General features: G+C 33.1%; 1 protein-coding gene across 1 annotated transcript in view; it reads left to right on the forward strand.

Annotated features, from left to right (window-relative positions):
• The first annotated feature begins 814 nt into the window (after positions 1–814).
• LOC127700407 (inositol 1,4,5-trisphosphate receptor type 2-like) overlaps positions 815–23,792 on the forward strand; it is a 162,621-nt gene continuing 139,643 nt past the window's right edge. Inside the window, exon 1 of the mRNA XM_052203853.1 lies at positions 815–897. Within this exon, the coding sequence (XP_052059813.1) occupies positions 892–897 (6 nt within the window). The 5' untranslated portion in view covers positions 815–891. The remainder of the gene's footprint in view (positions 898–23,792) is intronic.

Genomic DNA, 23,792 nt, shown 5'->3' on the forward strand with positions numbered 1-23,792 from the left:
TTGTACATGTAAGTAAAGGTTATTTTCCCAGTTTGCTTAAAATTAAATTATGGATATCATTATTTATTAGATACTTGATTGGTAAAATATTGGAGTCTGATTTAAGTAATATCGCTTAAATAGCATTCTCGTATCATCAAATTATGCCCTATAAATCTACATTCATGCCGTAACAGCTGTATAATAAAAAAAATTTCCATTTCTTTACAGAGCATAACATGTAAACACACCAACATACGGGTGATTTACTTCACCTTTATAATCAATGATAAAAACAAATCACTCGAAAGATGCTAAATGAAATGATGCATGACTGCATCTTGTAATGCAATTTGTCCCAGTGAAACAATATAAAAACAACCACTTCAAAGAGCTAGATTGTGTATGTTTCAGTGGTGATAGACAATACGTTAAACCATCCAAGCAATGTAACAAACAATATATTGCACAGTAATGATGAATTCTTCTAGACATTCTTGCATGCATTATTTGAAAAGGTCAATGATATTCAGAATAAAAAATAAAGATTTTTAAAGGGTCAAGTTTAAGTTTAAAATTCGTTTATTGTCCGACATGCAATAACATAACACTTAGCAGATAAAAACATGCTGAGTAGATAATAAAGTTAATGATGCAGGATAAGGTCGTTACAGGTCAACGTTCATATTATGTTTGTTGACTTCGAATGCACATTAAGTTCAGGTTATTGATTTAATTAAAAGATAAATGTTTTCTATCATAACGAAATGTTTCATTCATTGATTAAAAATTCAATCATTGAATCACTAAGGGGATTTCAAAATGCTGATGCGTCGCCGTCGTCGGAGATCAAATTATTATCTGTTACGAAAGAAACTGGAACTTAAATTTCGAAAGAAAACTACACCAACAATGCATGTAAGTATACAATTTTAATACTTTGTCTGGACAAACTAAATACCACAATTGCCATTCTCTCCCGCCACTGAATTAATCTCAGTCCTTTTTTCTATGTTCATCAAGTAAAGAAAAATTTATTTATTCATTTTCGAATACTTAGTCTAGTAGATATTGTTTATACAAAGTCTATTGCATAAAAAAATAAGAAAAACTAGAATTAAAGAAATTTTCTATTCGGCAGGATTTATGCCTGATTATTATCAAACTGTAATATTGTTGTGTGTTAAAAGATAATAAGGTTGTACATGTCCTGTCTAAACGAAGTCGGATCTTCTGCAAGAATTGTTTTAAGATCTCTATGTTATTTTAAAATTGTTCGTTTTTCGTACTAGTGTAACTTCCATTTTTGATTTTTCAGTTGTTTATATTGTTGATTGTTCCGTTTTCTGAATAGTTTACTAATAACATGAGATGTCTTTTACTTGCAAAATATCAGTGTGTATTGATGAAATGCTATAATTTGATAATGCCGTTTTTCATTCTCTGTTACATACCTTTTTTTGTATTTCATATTCTTTTAAAATTCAAAGCATCGGTATATTATGCTTATATAGATGATAAATTTCCAATTATCTGCTGAAAAGAATCAATCTAATATCTTAACCAAGAACTTTTGTATCAACAAATGAAAATGTTTTAATCGTTCCGCTCACTGGATTGCATAAGTCATCTCATCTATTCAGCTAGTTTTAGCAACAATGGTTTTGAAATAAATAATCGAAATATTTACATAGAAAATAAGGCATCGAAGTTCTATAAAATACCAATAAAACAAATTCCCTAAGCAATACTAATGCGACAATTATTTAATTACCTCAAGCTCTAATACATAATTAATAAACAGTATTCTGAATAATATGTTCGACACAAGTGCAACAAGTTAAAATATCTTGCAATGGAAAGGATATGAATTTTATTTATCATCATTACTGCGAATTGATATCAGAGAACTAATAAACAAAATATGTTATGTTAATGGAGAATATCATTGGAAATGAAAGTAGGATGAATAATCAGGTAAGAACTATTATGTGATTGAAAACTGCTTTTTGACTTATACATTATGGCTAGCATAGGTCAAGTTTGCACAGGGGTCAAGTTCTCAGCATATGGCAAAATTTGGGGTACTTTTCTAATTTGCATAGCGGTCATATTACCTTATCATGACGACAGCCATTGCAATAGGATTATACATGCCTTTAAATAAAAATGCAAATATGCCAATTCCAAAGTCAAATCAACAATTTGTTCGCATATAGGTGAATTATACATGTTTTTGCCGTATGTTCGTGTACAAATGAACATTGTCTACTTTAAAAACGTTCGGCCTTTTCAGTTTGAAAATCGGAACGGTCACCGTAATATAATTGCTATATAAAATAACGAAAAATCGTAAAATAACTAAATTCAAAATAGAAATAAAGATAAAAGAAGATGTTGTTTATGATTTGTTCGCATACAGAAAACACCTTGAAGGCTGAATTTTCAGGTTAAACATCTTTTATCTTACCTGCTTTCTTTAGTTTTCGGCCATTTTTTTTTAAAAACACGATGATTTCATCCTGCCCATTTCGTAAATATTAAAATTTTCAGCATTTTCCCTTAGAATTACACAATACTAATATAGTTGTAAATATCCGCAAAAGGTGCCTACTTCGATTCGTCCAACTCGGGTTAGTAGAGTCTGTCGAGTTTACTCTACTGACAATCGAGTTTGACCTTTTGAAACTACCCGAGTTAACTCGACATCAACCCTGGGTTGGCGCAGGTTAAGTAGAGTTTCAAAATGGCGTCAATCAGCTCCAGCAAAGAAATGTATGATACAAAATAACTGACATTTGACAAAAAACAGCCTAAGAAAGGGGCTGACAAGTGGAATTTATTTTTGCCTGTATGTTGGCATCAACAGATATGGTTCAAGTGTAAACTAAATGTCGGTGATGTTTATAAATAGAACAGAAATTAATTTCGGCATGCTCAGAGTTGCACGTTTTGTATTACAAAAATACTTTTACTTTACCATATCAATGCCACTTATGCATGTTATGTAGGATTTCTGGGCGTACATGAACACGGGAGTGTTTGATACATCAGCGCATCACACTGAAGGGGATATGGTAATTTTCTCCATCTGACTGTCTGTCCGTCCGTCGCTCGGTAACCCGTTAATACATCTAGACCGTTTATCAGAAATCCAGGGAACCAACCATCCATCTTTTGTTAAGGGGGGGGGGGGGGGGGGGGGGGCATGTTATTTTTCTCAGAACGAATTTTTTTTTCACAAATTTTTTCAGATACAAACTATTTTTTCCAATAGCATACAGGATCAGGACTTTTTTCTTTCTGAAACATAATGTATTTTTTTTTTATTCTTATCTTCAGTAGAAACAAATTTTTTTTTCACTTCCCTTCTGAAACAAATCATTTTTTTTTCATGAAATCCTGAATCAAACTATTTTTAATAGGAATGCGAAAAATTGTTCTTATGAAGAACTGTCCGGGTCATTTTCAGATTAAAACTGAGCAAACTTTTCTAAAGTTGAAATCCCGGAATCAGATCCAGATTAGAATTGTCCAAAACTGCTTTTGTGTATTTTCATAACCAGTTCTTGTGTAGAACTTTTCAAATCTGTTCTAGGATAGAACTGTCATAATCGGTTATATGGATAAAACGGTCCATAACTGTCAATAGTTCGAACTGTCAGTAACTGTGCAAGCTAAAACTGCCAAAAAAATTGTTCTGAGGTAGAATTGTCAGAATCAGTTTTAGTGTAGACGTGTTCAAAATTGTTATCACTGGTTATATGGTAGAACTGAAGTAATCAGTTCTGTGATAGAACTTTCCAAATCTGTTCTAAGGTAAACCTGTCGGAATAAGATATTATAACTGTCCAAATCTGTTTTGAGGTAGAACTGTCATGATCAGTTCCAGGATTAATCTTCCAGAGGCAAATCCGTTCTTGGGAACAGTTCTAAATCACGTTATTTAGAGCAGCTTTCTGATCATGATTTAGAACTGTTCTAGTTGAAAAGGAAGTTATTATTAGTATGCTTAAGCAGAGTTTAAAATTTACAAATTATATCAGCTCAAATCGAACTGCTATTCATTTGGGATATGTAAATACGTAGCTTCGATTGTAATTACTTTAACGTCGTTAAATTTGAAATTTTAGTATTATACCAGCTCAAATCGGTCAGTGCTATTCATTGGCAATTACATGTATTTCTACGCAGTCTCTGTTGCGATAACTTAACTTTCGTCATCTGTGAAATTTTAGTATTGTATAAGTTCATATCGCACATCACTATTCTTTTTAGAAGCATATCTATGCAGTCTCTGTTGTAAATATTTAACCTACGTCATCATTTTGAAATTTTAGAATTATATAAGCGTTTTTCAGTTTTTAATTGTATAACTGTAAAGATTTATATGTTTAAATCAGAATAGATTGATATGATTAATTTTACATCATCATCATACTAATGAAGAAGATCTGTTATCCGAAATATTTATAGATACTTATATTTAATGTTTCCTTTTTTTAATATTGATGTTGTTTTGTACACTTTTTAGGCGTTTATGATTTATTTATTGTGTTCAGGTATCAATACTCGTAACGATTCAGCGCCCTCGTAAGTAAGGTCGTTGACTAATATCTAAACGTTATATATATATATATATATATTTAGACAAATTATGTATACAGAATGTGTTTTTCAGCCTTATATCACCATCACTGGTGATCCGATTGATAGCATCTGTCGTAGAGTTGTCACTGGTTCAGACGTACTTATAATATAATTATTTCCGTGACTGCATCCGACATTAATTTGTAAGATTCTCTACGATAGATAATTCAGCTGATCTGTAATATTCCAGCTTCATGCCTTATATATCATGTACTGTGTTACGACGCTAGATAAAAACTGACGAGGAAAGGTAACACCCGGCCACCGAAAGCTTGAATTTTGTCGAGCCTAGGTGGTCGAGTGGTCTAGCGCCACGATATGTCAGTAGCATGAGTCCGAATCCGGCTTCCGCAAATTTACAGATCTAACATTGTTGGACTGTTATTTAGACGAATTAAATATATATATAATATATATATATAAACAAGTCTAAATTGAAAACAACGTTCAAACCTATGACTGCGTTGGATAAAAACCGCAATTTTTATACGTATGCATGCAAAACAAATTTCTTGGTAGAGGGATTTAAATACTCATATATATATATATATATATATATATACAAGTCTAAATTGAAAACAACGTTCAAACCTATGATTGCGTTGGATAAAAACCGCAATTTTTATACGTGTGCATGCAAATCAAATTTCTTGGTAGAGGGGTCTAAATACAGCACAAACAACATTTTCCAAAAGACCAAAAAGTGAAAAAGTATATTTTAACAAAACGCATTTGACTTGCAGGTCGAACAACGGATGTTCTTAAACCCTGCTGACTGCCATGGCGATTGCCAAATAAACGGATCACAGATGTAACAAAATGGATCTTAATTTTAATCTAATACCAAATAGAAAACAAAAAACTTGCGGAAAAGATGGTATACCGCAAACATGAGGTGCACAAATTTTTACACCATATCCGGATTTCGACAATTAATGTCTCTTCAGTGATGTTAGGAATCGAAACGGTATTTGGAAGGCCATATAATTTACCTCAATTTGGGATTGACTCTTGAATTTTGAAGAGTCGAAATAGGATGAACGGATCATATAAACCCGAAGGCAAATATAATACAAGCCCAAACGAAAAAATATAAACAAGTCTAAATTGAAAACAACGTTCAAACCTATGATTGCGTTGGATAAAAACCGCAATTTTTATACGTGTGCATGCAAATCAAATTTCTTGGTAGAGGGGTCTAAATACAGCACAAACAACATTTTCCAAAAGACCAAAAAGTGAAAAAGTATATTTTAACAAAACGGATGTTCTTAAACCCTGCTGACTGCCATGGCGATTGCCAAATAAACGGATCACAGATGTAACAAAATGGATCTTAATTTTAATCTAATACCAAATAGAAAACAAAAAACTTGCGGAAAAGATGGTATACCGCAAACATGAGGTGCAAAAATTTGTACACCATATCCGGATTTCGACAATTAATGTCTCTTCAGTGATGTTAGGAATCGAAACGGTATTTGGAAGGCCATATAATTTACCTCAATTTGGGATTGACTCTTGAATTTTGAAGAGTCGAAATAGGATGAACGGATCATATAAACCCGAAGGCAAATATAATACAAGCCCAAACGAAAAAATATAAACAAGTCTAAATTGAAAACAACGTTCAAACCTATGATTGCGTTGGATAAAAACCGCAATTTTTATACGTGTACATGCAAAACAAATTTCTTGGTAGAGGTGGGTTTAAATACAGCACAAACAACATTTTCCAAAAGACCAAACGAGTGAAAAAGTATATATATACACAAGTCTAAATTGAAAACAACGTTCAAACCTATGATTGCGTTGGATAAAACCGCAATTTTTATACGTGTACATGCAAAACAAATTTCTTGGTAGAGGTGGGTTTAAATACAGCACAAACAACATTTTCCAAAAGACCAAACGAGTGAAAAAGTATATTTTAACAAAACGCACTTGACTAGCAGGTCGAACAACTGATGTTCTTAAACCCTGCTGACTGCCATTGGCGATTGCCAAATAAACGAATCACAAGATGTAACAAAATAGATCTAATTATTAATTTATTACCAAACAGAAAACAACAAACTTGCGGAAAAGATGGTATACCGCAAACACGAGGTGCAAAAATTTGTACACCATATCCGGATTTCGACAATTTATGTCTCTTCAGTGATGTTAGGAATCGAAACGGTATTTGGAAGGCCATATAGTTTACCTCAATTTAGGATAGACTCTTGAATTTTATATATATACATATATGTGTGAGTCTCTGGCTTAAGCAAGAGAAGAAACATGTTACCACTCTTTCCGTAATTATTATTCAAAATAATATATCATCTATGAAAAGACAAGATATATAAAATACTGAGCACTTTGGGATGTTGAAAATAGGGATTACACAGTGACCATATCAATATCTCGGGGAGTGTTTTTATACCTGAGTTTACCTTATTGAACCTTTTGACATTATACAATCTTATGTAATGAAACATGATGATTTTATATTAATTGTATAATGTAAATTTTTACATGAACTAATAACAGTAAGTCATAAAGTAAATAAAAACAAAAACAAAAACAAATGAAAAATTAAAAAGATTATCAATAATAAATAATCATGAAAATTAACAATGATATCTGAATATTCTGTTTGAAATAATAAAGAAAAAAGATGCTATTAAAAAAATAACCAAACAAACAACAAAAAAGAAATAAAAAGGAGAGATAGAGAGGTAAATATAAAAAAAGAAATTATTTTATAAATGAATAAGGATAAATGAATAGAATAAAAAAGAATAAGATAAATGCATATAATTATAATTAACTTTATAAATAAATATCAGGATCTGTTCTTGTGTGTTAAACTGACAGAATCAGAACTGTCTAAAACTGTTCTATGGTAGACAAGCTTCTATCGAAAACTTTTCAGTCTGTATAGAAGTTCTCATTAGCAAACATTAGCAATGAGTTTTAACACGGATATCTACAAATGTAGGTGTTCCCCATCAAATATCACAACAAGACCCTGCTGGAAAAAAGGCGTACAGTAAAGGACTCAAAAGCATTCCAAAGCAGTGTTGGCAAATCAAGTAGTTTCGATTAGAAATGACATGAATTACATATCGCAAATAATGACTTTTACACCTGTATTGAGCAATTAAAGTACAATACCTCTTCCTATTACATAAGTTGTCCCACGTGACTTTTGTTGTATGCCAAAAAATTCAAATTATATCAGAAATGAACGTTTGATTAGAAGTACAGTAGAGAAATTCTATAAAATGTCAATACCTGGAATTATCAAGCATATTTTCATTACACGATAACTTTGCCGACGTTTTAATTACAAAAAGTTATATAATATAAGTTGATTTGGATTAGAATTACTAACTAAGCCGTTTATAATGCATAATTACATGTATTAACGATTTCATTACAAGATCTACAGGATTAAAGTCTGATTTTAGGATGGATGATAATACAGGTATGCTATATCTTCCTCTAACTTAATTTCATAGCAGTTCCTCGCCCAGTTGATTGATTTTTGAATTCTAAAAATTTCTGAATTTTAAAAGCTATATTCGTTTAAAAAGAAGTGTATATATTATATATCCCTGGCTTTCAAATATTCGGCTTTGAGCTTTCCTGATGAAGGTAAATCCAGAATAGCGCTTCGAACGCATGACTTTATAACGTGTTGTTTTCATTATATTCGCAAAATCATCCGGGGCCCGTCTAGCCTGATTTAATCAAATCTAAACACTTACGAATCCCTATCTGTCTGCGCGTAAATTTGTAAAATACTGATGGTCGTATTTTATATATTTCATGTTTCAAATATTTTATCTTGCATATCTCCATAAAGCTAAAAACGTTACGCACGCTGTTCCTACAACCCATAGGATTAAAAAAAAGAATCTTCGACATTTCCTCCGTAAAAACAAAAAAAAATGTTAGCAAACACTAACCACTATAAAAACAAATTCAGTATATGTTTTCAATAATGTTCTTATAGCTCTTGGTCATATGCTTAGTATTATCTAGTAAATTTGAGGATTAAAACAACAAAGCTATATGTGAAAAAACGGATGTCCAACGTTACATTTTTGAACAACTGTTTTAACTCTTATGTATAGTGATCCTATTTCTTATTCTCTGATCTTCCTGAAATTTGGCGAGAACAACGACATGTGTCGGTTCTTTGTGACAATTAAGTCATTATTTTGTCAAATTTCATTTAACTCGGGGGCTGCATATTAAGCTGAATTAAGAAAAATGTCCAACGACGTTTTTCGTTGACTCAACGACTGAAAGTGTATTTTATAAGTAGATATAGCAGAAAATGTCTAAAAATGGTGAGATGATGATAACATCTTACAATAGTACAAATATTTGCCTCATTGTTCGCGAGTTCAAATATTGTAGATTCTATAAAATCTTCTCTTTACAGTTGTTTTTCAAGCGGTAGTCATTTTGTCCAAGTTGATATTTCATTTGTCAAAGCAATTAATGCGGGTTTTTTACCTGATATTTCAATAAGTTATTTATAATTTATAAAAACAAAAGTTAAATACACGAAGAGTACACAATGCCTAGATTTTTTTTTTTATTAACTACATGCTAGGGTCTGAAAGGAATAAAATGCTACGAAACAGTACAAAACGGTAGTCTTTTTGTCCAAACGGGTGAAAACGTCGAAAAATCCGAAAAACGTTTATTTCCGACGTTGCATGTGCTAAATTTGTTTCAATTAAATGTTCCTGATAATAAAAACAAATCGTGCGGTGAAATTTGGAAAACGATATTGAAGGCTGTCGAAAAAAAGAATAGTGCATATTGACAAACTCGGAACATCGATTCGACACAGATTAAATTTTGATATTTTATAACCATTTTTAGCTTTTAGTGATTTATTGTTGCTAGAAGCAAATGTTTGATTCAGAATGCGAATGATATGTACAACTTTTGCAAAGACAATTTGGAGACACCAAGACAGTCCTCTATATGTTAAAGGTGAATTTTTCGTTATGTTGCGGAAGTACCCTGAAATAGATATAGATCAGTAAGGTACATTCACCAAATTAAAAGTACAAGTACTCGAAAAGTTTTAGTTCGCGACTTGTCCTGCTACTCATGTTATAACTGTCGTACTGAAACTAATTCATGTACTAGCGAAGCCGGACCTTTTCGTCAAAATAAACTTGTGCATGAAACGGTGGTAACAGAAAGACTAATTGCAAACATCGACGAAAACAGTTTCATTGAAATAATACAACCCGGGATTGTATTACCCGTTTTTACGGACGATCGAGGAGAAGATTTCTAAAATTTAAAAAGTACATCAGACGGTAGAAAACTTAAGCAAGAAACTATAGATGACTGGGGAAATAATTTTGAAGCTGGGGTTCAAATAATTGAAGGGCTGTATTTCGACAAATTGTGTGTCAAGGAAAGTACAATTCATTTCAAATTAATCAAGGGTACAAAAAAATGATTTACTTGCAGAGTGTCGGATTTTGTATTGGGGTTGAATCAAAGTATGGAAAATTTACAATGACATATGATATACACCATAAAATTTTAGCAGCCTGTGATTAAAGTTTTGTGCTTCTAAAATTATGTTTTAATTATTTATGGAAAACTGTATATTTAATAATTCCGTCCCATTTTGCCTTTCTACAATATTTACGACAATACAGCATTTTAAGGGGAATTAAGGGTAAACATTGTTAATCGATTTCTACAACTTGAGGTAATTCATCTTAAAAATACATCACAAAAATAACAGAGACAGAATCAACCAATAACATTCAAAATTTCAGAAACTTTCTTTGACGTCCCATTTTTGGTGTAACGTCGTGTTGTAGGAACATCGTGCACAACGTTATAACAGCCCTATAGTTATATATAAGTTTAGTATGTAACTTTTTCGTTTCAATATAATAAAATCAGGCGAGAATTAAAACATTTCAAAAACATGTGTCGAGGGTATGTACAGATGGAAGAAAGAGATCAGTCTAATTTTCCGTTATTTTTTATGTGTTTGAAAAAAAATCAGAAAAGGGGGATTCAAACTCCTACATGGGGTAAATAATGCCGCCAGTGAAAATAAAAACAGTCTAATTAGGTTCCTTTACATACTATTGTGTTGATATGTCATTATCGGACTAGACTAAGTCTAAGAGTCACACAAATGATCGTAGATATGTTTCCGTAATTGTTTCACGTTCTTTTACTGGTGCTGATTAGAATCATCCATTAGCTTTGGCTCTTATGCACAAAACGAAGGGTGTCGCAAGGATAAAAGGATAACATATGCTTTCTTTTCCCGACCAATTTTGATGCGAATACTTTCTAAAGCCTCAGTTTTAAGAGTTTTTTTTTCTGTATGTCACTACACATGACTTACTAAGTATTGATTTTAATTTGTCTTCTTCGTCTACTGGATTTCTGTTCCCTTGCAATACAAAAGCTTTGATGTTTTAGTTTTTGTCATCACTGTGCACTTTAAGTGTTATCACTTTTTTTCCTTAACTGCACATTAATACTGTATTCCATTGCTACGCCAGTCGGCTGTAATAAACTTTAATTCGCTGTTAATAACAATTTCTATACGACCGACGTTAATGATCTAATCCCTTTAAACCAGTGTAAACATAACAATACCATCAGCATGCAATATATGCATTATCATTCTTATGGTGAGCTGTTACACCACATTCCCAGTCTAAGGAGAGGGATGAGCTCTAACAAACATGTTACACCACTGTCGCAGTCTAGGGAGAGGGGTGAGCGCTAACAAACATGTTTAACCCGCCACATTCTTTATGTGCCAGTCCTAAGTCAGGAGTCTGTAATTCGTCGTTTGTTGCTGTATATCATATTTGTTTTTCGTTCATTGTTTTGTATATAAATCCGTTCGTTAGTTTCATTTTTCATGTAGGGGCATTTTAAAGCTGACTATACGGTATGGATTTCTTATTGTTGAAGACCTTACGGTGATCTATTATTGCTTATATCCACGTCGTTTGAACTCTGGTGGATAGCTGTCTCATTGGCAAATCATACTACATCTCCTTTTTATAATAATTCGTTAGCTTAAAAATGCTAACTATTGCATTCTATCATTGAACGGCGATGTTTTGTTAATGTCAGTCAGACAGCTATTAAACATATGTTTGCATAAGAGGTTGAGAAAAAAAGACACCAAAAGGCCACCTTACTAATAACTAATGCTCACATCAGATGATCAAAATCTCTGCAGCTCTAGACACGCTGTAGATAAATTAAGCTGAGACCACCCTAGCCTCTGACCGTACAAAATGTAGGTAGCACATAGTTCTAATTACTACGTACACAGAAAATAATTATTTGTCTAATTGGCAGTCATACCAATATCACTATGTTTGCCCTGACTTGGGCAGACGAGATGTTCAGTCTTGATATAATCCAAAATAATCAGTGGAAGAATAATTTATACACATCCAAACGAGCAATGAACTTAATACATAATACAATTAATATTTATGTGACACAAGAAAATAGCTTTCTAAATACTATTTAAAATCACCTATATCAAAAGATGCTAACATTTACCGAAGGCAATCTTAAGTATTTGATCATTAACAGAATGTATTCTAATATTTGCCACTGTATTTTTAAAAAGTTTTAGGCGAACAGTCATGGAATGTGTATTGGTTTTGTTAAACTTTTAATCATTGCATTTTCGTCGACAATCTTTACTTGGTCACATAAAATTGTTCGCAATGTTAATGTCTAATACTTTAGGCATGTATATTAATGTATATTAATGGCGAGACTGATTTTAGGAAGACATTTTTTGTCAATTATTATTATTATATGCCATCTTCAGAAAAAAAAATGTACTCAATATTTTTCAGAAAACTTTTGACAAAGTAAAGGATGGAAATGGGATATTTTACAATATTTTATTTTGTACATACATTATTAAAGCTTTACGAAGGGTGTGTATCCCTTACACTATTTGATATATATACATAAACATACCTGTACAATCTGCCTTTCAATAAACTTTTTAATTCTATGTTTGTAACATCCAAAGCCTTTTGCCACGCTTCCTATTCGTTGTAAAACAATTTCAAAAGTGTTGTGATAGTTAATCTGTTAACAATTAACCTAATGATTTCCGGTGATAACCATAACTGTCCCTTACTTATTATCAGAGCACTTGAGTTCACTCCGAGTTTGTACTGCTCAGTCTTTAGTTTTCTATGTAGTGTTTTGTGGACTATTCTTGTGTCGTTTTCTTTTTATGCCCCACCTACCATAGTAAAGGGGCATTATGTTTTTCGGTCTGTGTGTCCGTCCGTCCGTTCGTTCGTTCTTCCATCCGTTCGTCCCTCTGTCCCGCTTCAGGTTAAAGATTTCCTCAAGGTAGTTTTTGATGAAGTTGAAGTCCAATCAACTTGAAACTTAGTACACATGTTCCCTATGATATGATATTTCTAATGTTAATGCCAAATTAGAGTTTTGACCCCAATTTCACGGTCCACTGAACATAGAAAATGATAGTGCGAGTATGGTATCCGTGAACTATGGACACATTCTTGTTTTTCTTTTGATATTATTCATATATGCATGTGCTGTTTCACACTTAAACCAACGTCTTGCTATTCAACTGTTCCTGGATCAACGTGTATCAATAGAATTATCTTCAATTTTTGTGTTACGCCAGGAAATTTTCGTTTTTCTTTAATCATAAATGCTGCCTCAGGTGCTCTTATCTTGATAATTCTCATGACATGATCCTCTCTGCCTAAAAGAGTTGGAATTGTATTTTTGTTACTTTGAAGTTAATGTTTTCTAAATCTATCATGACCAGAATGTAACTGACCCAGGTAAACAGTACCGGAAGTCGTATCGAACTGGGGAAGGTAAAATCAAGAGCAAAGATACGAAGAGTTGATGTGCTTGAGTATTATCATGCCATCATGAACGATCAGAGCCAAACAGTGAAAATCCAATGAATTTGAAACATAGAGGAGTTCTATAACGAAATCTATAGTCCAACAACGGTGGTACACAATCTAAATTTTATGTATGAAATAAAAGTTATACGTATCAATGCATTAGGTACGCATTTCAAGGTTGCCTCCCACCTTGTATGATTGTATCACTTCAATTATATAATTACTTACAGCGACCAGTGCCTGAAATAAATATTAAGTTGTCTGATTGTACAGACTTGTAGGCTTCAAATCGTTGTTTTCTTTCCCTGAAGATGTAGATTATTTCAAAATGCAATTAAAATTAAAATAATTCGGTTAAGTAACAATAAACGACACCTTTTAACATTAAGTTTATTAATCATCAATTACAAAATTGATCGTTATAGTTATTGTTTACTGGATGTAATGAAGCTGCAGTACATGCCTTTGATGGTGGTTGGTATCATGTGTTGCTCTTAATGATGTTTTAAACACGTGATGTCAAAACAGGGAGTTAATATCGCGGGAGATTATTTATAAGTTTGATATATCAAAGCTTTATGTACGCGAATGAAAAAATAGACTTTTGCAAAAGCGTTAGGTATGCTTAGTTTAAACAAATTTTATTTGCAAAAATAGCAAAAGGGATTGGACACAAGTTCTAACAACATTAGTGACGTCCTCTCCTTATACATATATAAACACAAAATACATAAGATAATGACCAAAAACATGATAAGAATGCATGTAGTACAAACTATACTGAGTGCCAATGAAAACGCAACACTTGTAAATTTCAAATATTTTAAAATATATAAATATTTTTTTTAAAATGATTACCTATATCGGTTTGAAAATGAATCGTCAGACTTCTTTCGACAACTTTACGCTTGAATGATTTTAGAAAAAAAAGTTACGTGCTTGGTTACAGAAAAAGGGGGTGAGTCGAGTGCACCGCTATTTTTCGCACGAGTGATTTTTTCATTGTGTGTTTTGGAAAGCCTCGCTTAAGAATTTAACTTTCCCATCCTTTTTTGTAAGCCACTGCAATAAACTAAGGCGTAGATGCTAAGACTTTCAGACAACCAGAGACATGAAGTTTGGGGCATGGTGCAAGGAGGCATTTCAAGTCGTGAAATTGCACGCAGAATGCAGTGTTCAGCCTCAACAATTACCAGACTTATCCAAAGATTCAACCAAACTGGGTCTTTGAATGATAGACCACGTCCCGGAAGACAGAGAGCAACTACTGCCCAACAGGACCGATACATTCGTCTTCAGCATCTGCGAGATCGGTTCCGTCCGGCTGTCCAAACAGCACGGGAGACTGTCGGCGTCCATAGGAGACAAATTGGAGCAAACACGGTAAGACGCCGTTTGCGCAGCAGTGGATTAAGGGCACGGAGGCCTTTCCGTGGTAACATGCTGACAGCAGTACGACGCCAAAATCGCTTTAGATGGACACAACAGCGTCAGAGATGGTCACACAGGCAATGGACAACTGTCTTATGGACGGACGAATCAAGATTCCATCTTCGCCGTAGTGATGGACGAACTCGTGTGTGGAGACGAAGAGGAGAACGCTATGCAGATTCGTGTATCCAAGAGACAGATCGTTGGGGTGGTGGTTGTGTCATGGTATGGGGAGGAATATCATTCAACCATAAAACTCCGCTCATCACTATCAATGGCAATTTAAACGCTCAACGCTACATTGATGAAGTTTTACGGCCGACCGTTATACCGTTTATGGCTAGGCATCAAGATGTTAATCTTTTTCAGCAAGATAACGCTCGTGCACACTCCGCACGACTCACAACTGCGTTTATCAACAACAACCATGTTCAGACATTACCATGGCCAGCCTTTTCGCCGGATTTGAGTCCAATTGAACACTTATGGGATCAAATTGGACAAGCCGTAAGACGACGACAGCCACCACCAGTTACGCTGCCAACTCGAAATTGCATTGCGGGAAGAATGGACAAACATTCCACAACACCGTATCCGACGTCTGGTTAGGTCAATGCCACGTCGTTGTAGAGCTTGCGTTGCAGCACGCGGTGGACACATTCGTTATTGAGACTGTGAGTTAGTGAACTGTAGCGTTGTGATGCATAACCGTATTGCATTCGAATCGTGGCAATTGAACATTTTTGTTTGACTTTTATCTTTAGATAAACCCTTTAACTGTCATTAACAATTACTATATAGAAAATATTATTTTGTTTCTAAAAAACTTAGTGTTGCGTTTTCATTGGCACTCAGTATATTAACATAAATAACAATGCAATATAATATGGAATATGAAGTGACGTGCGAGAAAGTAGAAATTCAGAATTGTAATTACATGTTCTGAATCTTTGTGTATTGATTTTTAAGTTTTAGTACATGTATTCATATGTATTTACCGAAACCCGAATTTGTTTACTTGTTTTATCAAATAATTAATTATTTATCTTAATTGTCGACTGCTATGGTATATTTGAGTTCATGATATATCCGAATGTCCAGTAAAGTTGCAGCGTCAAAGCCTTGTCGCTGCGTAAAATCACTATCAGACAATCAATTTACAATGGTTGTAGAGCCTAGTTCTAATAATCTGTGGACTGGTAATATACAACATAACATGTATTATGAATGAATGAAAACAGCAAATATATAGACATGATATATTGATTTATATATAGACACAAATATATAGACATAATTTATTTGATTGACATGAACAGAGGTACTTACATTTTAATGTTAATATTGTATTGCGTGAATTTAAGATAGCATGTGTTATTCCAGGTGCCTTTTATTTCCATTATACTTGATATCAGTCTCGGTTATATAACGACCACGCACTGTTAAATTTAAGTTACTTGTTGAATGTCTTTACGTTGTTTGATTGTATATTGATATTGTCAAAACAAGAAACAGAGGTTTTCATTCATTTTTGTTTGCTTCAGCGGCTCAATGATGCCTTCGTTTTCTTGCTGGAATTATTTCACATTATCTATATACTGGGGTCTTTTTAGCTTGCTATACGGCATGAATTGGGTTCATTGTTGAAGGCCGTACGGTGACCTGTAATGGTTTACATTCTTGTTGTCCTTTGTTCTCATTTTGATAGTTGTCTCAATTTGTATCAATTGCAATTATACCACATCAGCTTTCTTTATTACTATTAGAAAAGGTCCAAAGTATTCATGACAGTCGACTTAATACTGGCTGCATCCAAGTAATAATAAAATATAACGTGATTCCAGTCTTTTATATTGCTTTAAACAACATCATTTATGTTTTCATAAAGATTGTGTGTACTATCAATTTACTTATAATTGAATATTATGTTCTGTTAATACTCATAATTTTCTTTTTGAAAATAAACTTATCATTAAAACTATTGGCATGTGATCCTAAAGTATCCACATATCTTTTATCTGACTACTTAGTCGTCCGTTGTTATTGCATTCTTAGACAAGCAGTTGGTGGTAAATCAAAATTTAAAACATAACAATAGTAGCAATGAATCTTTATATGAAATATTACTATAACAGTATCGATGATTGCACAGCCTGTTAAATCACATCACAAATTAGAGCTAAACCAGTGTATTACTAATAAAGGTTCGTCCTAAATATGGATGAACTGTTTGCCACTGGACGTTAAGCAAACAATAATCGATTAATGAAATTAATTGCACAATAGCTAAATGAATATTTGCATTTAATATAGAAAACCATTAACTCGGCTGCACAAAACACTAAATTAATGAAAAAATAAATGTCGCTGTCTTTTAAATGATAACAAACTGACAAAGCAAACAGTTATGTATTTAACCAATTTTACCCGAGAGGTATTATAATATACACAATAAATTCAGTTAATTTATTCCTCACGAGATGAACAGTACACTTGTCTTCTCCAAATATAATTGTAGAAACGTGTAAACTTGTGAATAACCACATTAAGCAATTGTTTATATCAAAATAAATATATTTTTCTTCGACATATATCAAAATTTCTGTTCTTACCCAATATACCCTAATTTTCCAGTGGCAGTCCAACTGATCCCGACCTTCATCCCGGACGGTCTCTATTACTGGAACTACCTATTGTATTTATCGTTAATTTCTTCTTGTCCTGAACATGCATGAAATATGTGCCATTGGACGTTAAGCAAACAGCAGTCAATCAATTAATGATTTTATCCTACATCGTAGAACAAATCAACTAAAGAAACTTGATAATTTTGAATTTCATTTTAGAAAAAGAACCCCTTTACATGGCCATGTATATTGTAGGATCATCATGCATTTTATATTGACAAACATTTGGAAAGTGTACAAAAGCTAGAGATAGAAGTTACAACTGTTAATTTGATAAATCCTATACCTGACTACAGCCCAGTAGTCACCACTTCTGTGTTGACAGGAATTATTAATGATATGGTCATAATCATAAACAACCTGTTTACAAAACTTTGAATTTTTTGAAATACTAAGGATTTTCTACGCGAGGAATAGATGACCTTTTTATTCGAGCATCACTGACGAGTCTTTTGTAGACGAAACACGCGTCTGGCGTACAAAATCCTGGTATCTATGATGAGTTGATTCATAGACTTATATTGATCTTAGGTGTAGGTGTATGCTGCCTTGCTTTCATATTTGAATGAGTACTTTTCTATGATCAACATGTAGGTGTAGTTTGAAAATGCGTCTTGTTGGATATTAATTATATGCGATAGTAAATTTGTTAGGGAGGGAATATATGTAGGCATTACATGTTTTAAGTGCTCTTTTGAAATAAGTCATCCGAGTGCACACAGCATCCCTTTGGCGAAAATATTAATTACGAGACAAAAGTCTGACGTTCATCTTTTTCATTGAAACCACATAAAAAATGTTGACAGAACATGGTTAGTTTCTTAATAATTATCAACAGACAGTGATTTTGAGAAATAACTTAATCGGAATCAGTATAGTGCACACCCCTTTCTACTGTATTTGCTATCTTTAAGATCTTAATGATTTCTATATCACATTAAAATAATTCAAAACAGGAAGTAGGCAATCATTAAACGATAGATTTTTGCTTGATTGGTACTAATATATAGCGGTATTATTCAGTAAAGCAAATGAACTTCTGTCAAGAACATGACTGTATTCAAACTATTTTAACCCGCCATATATGCAAGCGCTTGTGACCTTGTAAGTGGTGTCTTATGGCATATTCTTATTCTGTTTTTGGTAGTTTTGCTTATTCATTCGCAACTTTTATAGACTTGAGACGATTTAAAGTTGAAGATTACATGTTATCATCTGAATGTCTTTAGGTTTCGCGGCCTCTGACATACATATATGCCAAACCCCTTTTTCTATTGTCCATAAATGAATCACGCGTAAAAGCGGGATCATTGAACATTAGTATAAAGACTTACAAGCAATAGATACTTGCTTAATCCTAACGTGGAACAGTTACAAGAACACATGTTGCTTTTGCAATTGGATAATGTACTTTTTAAGATATTTTAGAGAAAGAGTGCATTTTCTAGGCTCAGAGATGTTGACATATCATGTAAACATATGTCTATACCAACCATTGTTAAAGATGTATCTTGTCTTTTATGATATCTCATTATCTCTTTATTTGTATGTGTATGTTCCTTGAAACTTTGAAATGTGAAGAAATATTCCTGTACCCTTTGTCCTATTTGAAAGCGTTGGATTTAATTTTTGTAAGTGATTTACAGTTTCCGTCTTTCACGTGTTAATCACGCCCCCCCCCCCCCCCCCAAAAAAAAAAAAAAAAAAAAAAAAACCCTAATCATATACTTAATGAAATAGACGAATTTGTTCACAGTCCTTACACACTGGAAACAAGACAATGAAATTTGCGGATTATCAAAAATCTTCAATTTATTTCATTTCAGTGATTTACATACACGATTAATATCGGCTCCGTATCTTTTTTCTCTTCAAAAGTACATTTATTTTGCAATTGTTGCTTTTTCTTTTTTCGTAAGTTTTAGGAAGGGGTTGGGTGTTGCGTTGGGCGGTTAGAAATGTTTATAAGTTTATCTAGTTCTATAAACAATGAAGCTTTCATTACGAATTGCTCATGCACTTCGTTGACCTCCAAAATTCAGTTGATTTTTTTTGTGCCACTGGATTGCTGTCTCGTTGACGTTTTATTCCTTATCTCCTTATATTAACATTTCTTTTAGTATTCTCATACCAAAAGAAAAAGAAAAAAAATGCAACTAGATCAGTTTTACAGTCTGGACCGGTTGTCATTATAAAAAGACTTTATTGCAATGTTTGACACCATTACTGCAACAAATAATATCAGTGAAAGCCAGAAACAATAACTAAATTAAAATGTTTACAAAAATGCAGGCAATAAACTGTTCCATCCCTTGTTTCAACAGTAAATTTGGTACTTTGTTATATTGACGGATTTATTTTATTCCAATTTAATGGATATTACACATGATTTTATATTATTTGATGTCAGCCGGTATTGGAAATTTATTAATATGATGTATTACCAAATATAATTTCAATAAACTAGCGTTATTTTAGATTCATTGTTTTTAATTAGACGCCAAATTAATATGCTTGGCCAACCAGCAATAGTGTGTCATGATTCTCTGGGTAATTTCAACAGAACTGAGGCATCTGGTTGCAATTTCTGTTGTTTTAAACTTTAAGCAACAAATAACAGGTATATAATAATGATCTGTTTATCTAACTATCTTTCATATTAATAATTCAGTAGGAGTATGATTTATGAAAACAAGACTTAAATCAAGGGACAGTCATTATTAAAAAATGTGACATTTAGTTCAATCTTCATAAAACAATGTTACATTTTGTATGTGACTACACAACTTTCAGTGCTGCAATTAGGATGATAAAAATTTTAGAATATTATATGTAGTGAAACGGAATATGACAGAAACTGATGAAATGGAAAGTATTTTAGCAGCACGACGACCTTATCTGTTCTTGCCTGAAAATGATTCAGTTCAGAGCAGTCGACATTCTGTCCTCAGTCAAGATACTGAGCAACAAATTCGCATGTATTCACGTATGTTGAGACAGATCAATAGGGAAGTAAGTAAAAAATTTAAAATATTTATTAAGAAAAAAAATTACTGACTGCATTTTCTGTACTTTTAAATACCCTAAAGAAGATAGCATGAAGAATCAATGATTTTAACTCCCTCAAGCAGATTTTACCATAGATGAATTTGGCTACTAGTATTCTTTTTAGGTCCTTATGAGTCGTATCGCTCCTAACGTTTCTACGTATTTATACAACCTTTGCTTTCAAATGTTCAGGTTTATATTTCCTGGTAAAGATAAATACAGGAAAGTGCTTCTGACGCACGAAATGTGTTATTTTCACTGTTAAGCTCAAGGTTTAATAAATGGGCTATGTCACCGATTTTGGTGAAATTTTGCATGCAACTTTAAAAGAAAGAAACAAATAATGCATTTATCTTTAATTTTTCTGAAATATTTATATTAAATGAATCTTTCAAAATAGGTGAACATTTGTATAGAAAAGCACATAAAATCGGCGGAAACGTCTTACAATCATCAAATCTCCAATAACAAGTCTATAGAATTAAAAAACAAATTAAAAAATTTAATATGTGTTGTTCATAAATAAATTTTCATTCAAATGATGGAAAATAATAATAGGGTCACCGATTTCGTTTTTACAGTACACGTCATTGAAACTGGTGTATAAGATGAAAAAATATCACAAAGTGTCGGATTATGCGTAACGGCGATTTTTGAAGTTTTTCACTACCAACTAGGTTACAGATTGTTTAATACACCAACCACGAAAAAACTATTTATTATTAAAATTATTCTGGGAAGACAATTTGAACAAGACAACTATAAACCTAACATCTATTTGCAGACGGGCACATGGAGCAATTGATGGTCATTTATAAATATAAAAAATCCAAATTGCATCAAATTTGCATCCCCCCCAAAAAAAAACAACAAAAAAAAACAAAAAAACAAACAAGTTCTATCTGTTTGATTGACAATTTCAAATTAGAATCTATGACAAACGTATTGATTTTAACTTTCTAATGGTTATCTTCCAATTTCTCAGCAGTTACTTACCCTCTGCTCCATAGTATGTCGTTTACATATCTCAGTTAATACTTTACCTTCGTGCATGTTCACACTATCCGGACTTACACAAAAACTGTTTCAACAGAGTTATGCGGAAGAACGACTGAAATATACACTACACAGGTTTCACTGTCACCATCACGAATTGGTTGACCGATACGATGTGTCGGTGTCTCAACTCACTAGTGACATGTTTTCGCTGTCTTAGATCTTTAGATACCAGTACCGTCGTCTGATCTGTATTGTGACCGATTGTGTCCTATTCCCGATAGTGACATTGGGCTGAGTGTGGATTCGCATGGCGGGCGATGTATGCATAGCAGGAGACGAGACCCTTCCCCTGTCGGAACATCCGGTCTCGCTCCTTTTGATGATATTCATACATAACATATACACGTCATTGAAACTCATAACATGATGGTCTTGAAGTATAGATTCTAGGTACTGACGTTGTGTACCAACTTAATTATGTGTGATAGTGTTCTTTTATTAGTCCTTGTACATTTTTAACCTTTACTGTTTAGTCCATTTTTTGTAATATATTTTTGGCGTGGGTCGGTACTTATACATCCCGCCATTGTGTTATTGTGTTATGGTCAATTTTGTTTTCTTGTCTTTCATTTTTGCTTATGTACTTAGAGTGTCTATAGAGTGTCTATATGCCATTATGTTTTCTTTGTTTTAACAATTATTTGTTTTATAGTGATTAAGATTATATACAATGTTGACTGCTGTACCCCAATTTTTGACATTTTTACCTATTATGTCTGTTTGTTTTGCTCACACATTGTTGTCAGTATAATGGAATTCTATGCGACTATCATACAAGTGAGAGGTTTAGCTAGCTATAAAAGTTTAATCCACCATTTTCTACATGAGGAAATGCCTGTACCAAGTCAGAAATATAACAGTTGCTTTCCATTCGTTTGATGTATTTGAGCTTATGATTTTGCCGTTTTGAATTTCCCTTGGAGTCCGGTATTTTTGTTATTTTACTTTTTTTTTTTGAAGTTCATGCTTTTCCCTCAGTATTGTTTGTTTTCTTGATTTGTCTCTCCTTAATCGATTTACGAGATTTGAACATCGGTAAACGTATGTCGCCTTAATTGAGTATGCCGGATGCTTAAATGTGCAATCACGCCCGGATTTGTAATCAAATGGTATAGGAACAACCTTTGTTGTATAGCGTTGAAAGCTCCTTATCGCTACTATTAGAGTCAAATGAGCGAATAATTTGAATCGTAACCGATCGTCACATTTTATATTTTTAGCTACCGTTAGTGGTAATCGTTAACTTTATTTACAGTTTTTACCATTAATCGTCGTATTGGATACTCCATTCCCCCCTCTAAGCATGCAGCATCTGTCCTATAGTCAATTTCATGTCCTCTGTTATATTGGTAGTCAGTCAATTTTACTATATGAGTCATTGTAAACTATCTCTTACGGAATTAAAATTCGATTAGGCCGGGGGGAAAGGGTTACTGGGTGTGACATGATGAATGATCCTAGCATGGTTAGAACTGAGAAAAAATTATTGAGCTCAAGACAGGATGAAATAAATGTTCTTCTACACGAAATGCAGGAAATAAGTGTGTACAGAAATGATCAAAACATTTTATCGCAGAAAATAAGCCTGCATAGCATCAGACGAAAATGAATATTCCAACCGTATAATATCCTCCTGTCCCCACTCATTCCAGAATATAAAATGGTGGTCCCCTTGCAAGGTGGTTTCATGGTTAGCAGTTAGCCCCGAGTGCAGGAGGTACTTGGATAGATATCCAGTAGGGTCAAACTAAAGACTTTTATAATGCGTCTTCATTTTGACTGGGAAGTCCCTATAATCGAATTAAGCATGGGATACTGTGCATACGGAATATCATTTATATAAACTAGAAAAATACAACTGATCATTGGTAAAATAAAAAGGAAATTGTCACCTTTTGAGGTAATGGGTCCATTACTTTTGGTTGTTTATAGGTATACATGTATGTCCATGTATAAAGTAGGCTTTGCCACATATCCCTTTATATATATATTTGGT

The sequence above is a fragment of the Mytilus californianus genome, unplaced genomic scaffold, assembly GCF_021869535.1.
Source record: "Mytilus californianus isolate M0D057914Y unplaced genomic scaffold, xbMytCali1.0.p SCAF_5, whole genome shotgun sequence".
NCBI classification, from domain to species: Eukaryota; Metazoa; Mollusca; class Bivalvia; order Mytilida; family Mytilidae; genus Mytilus; species Mytilus californianus.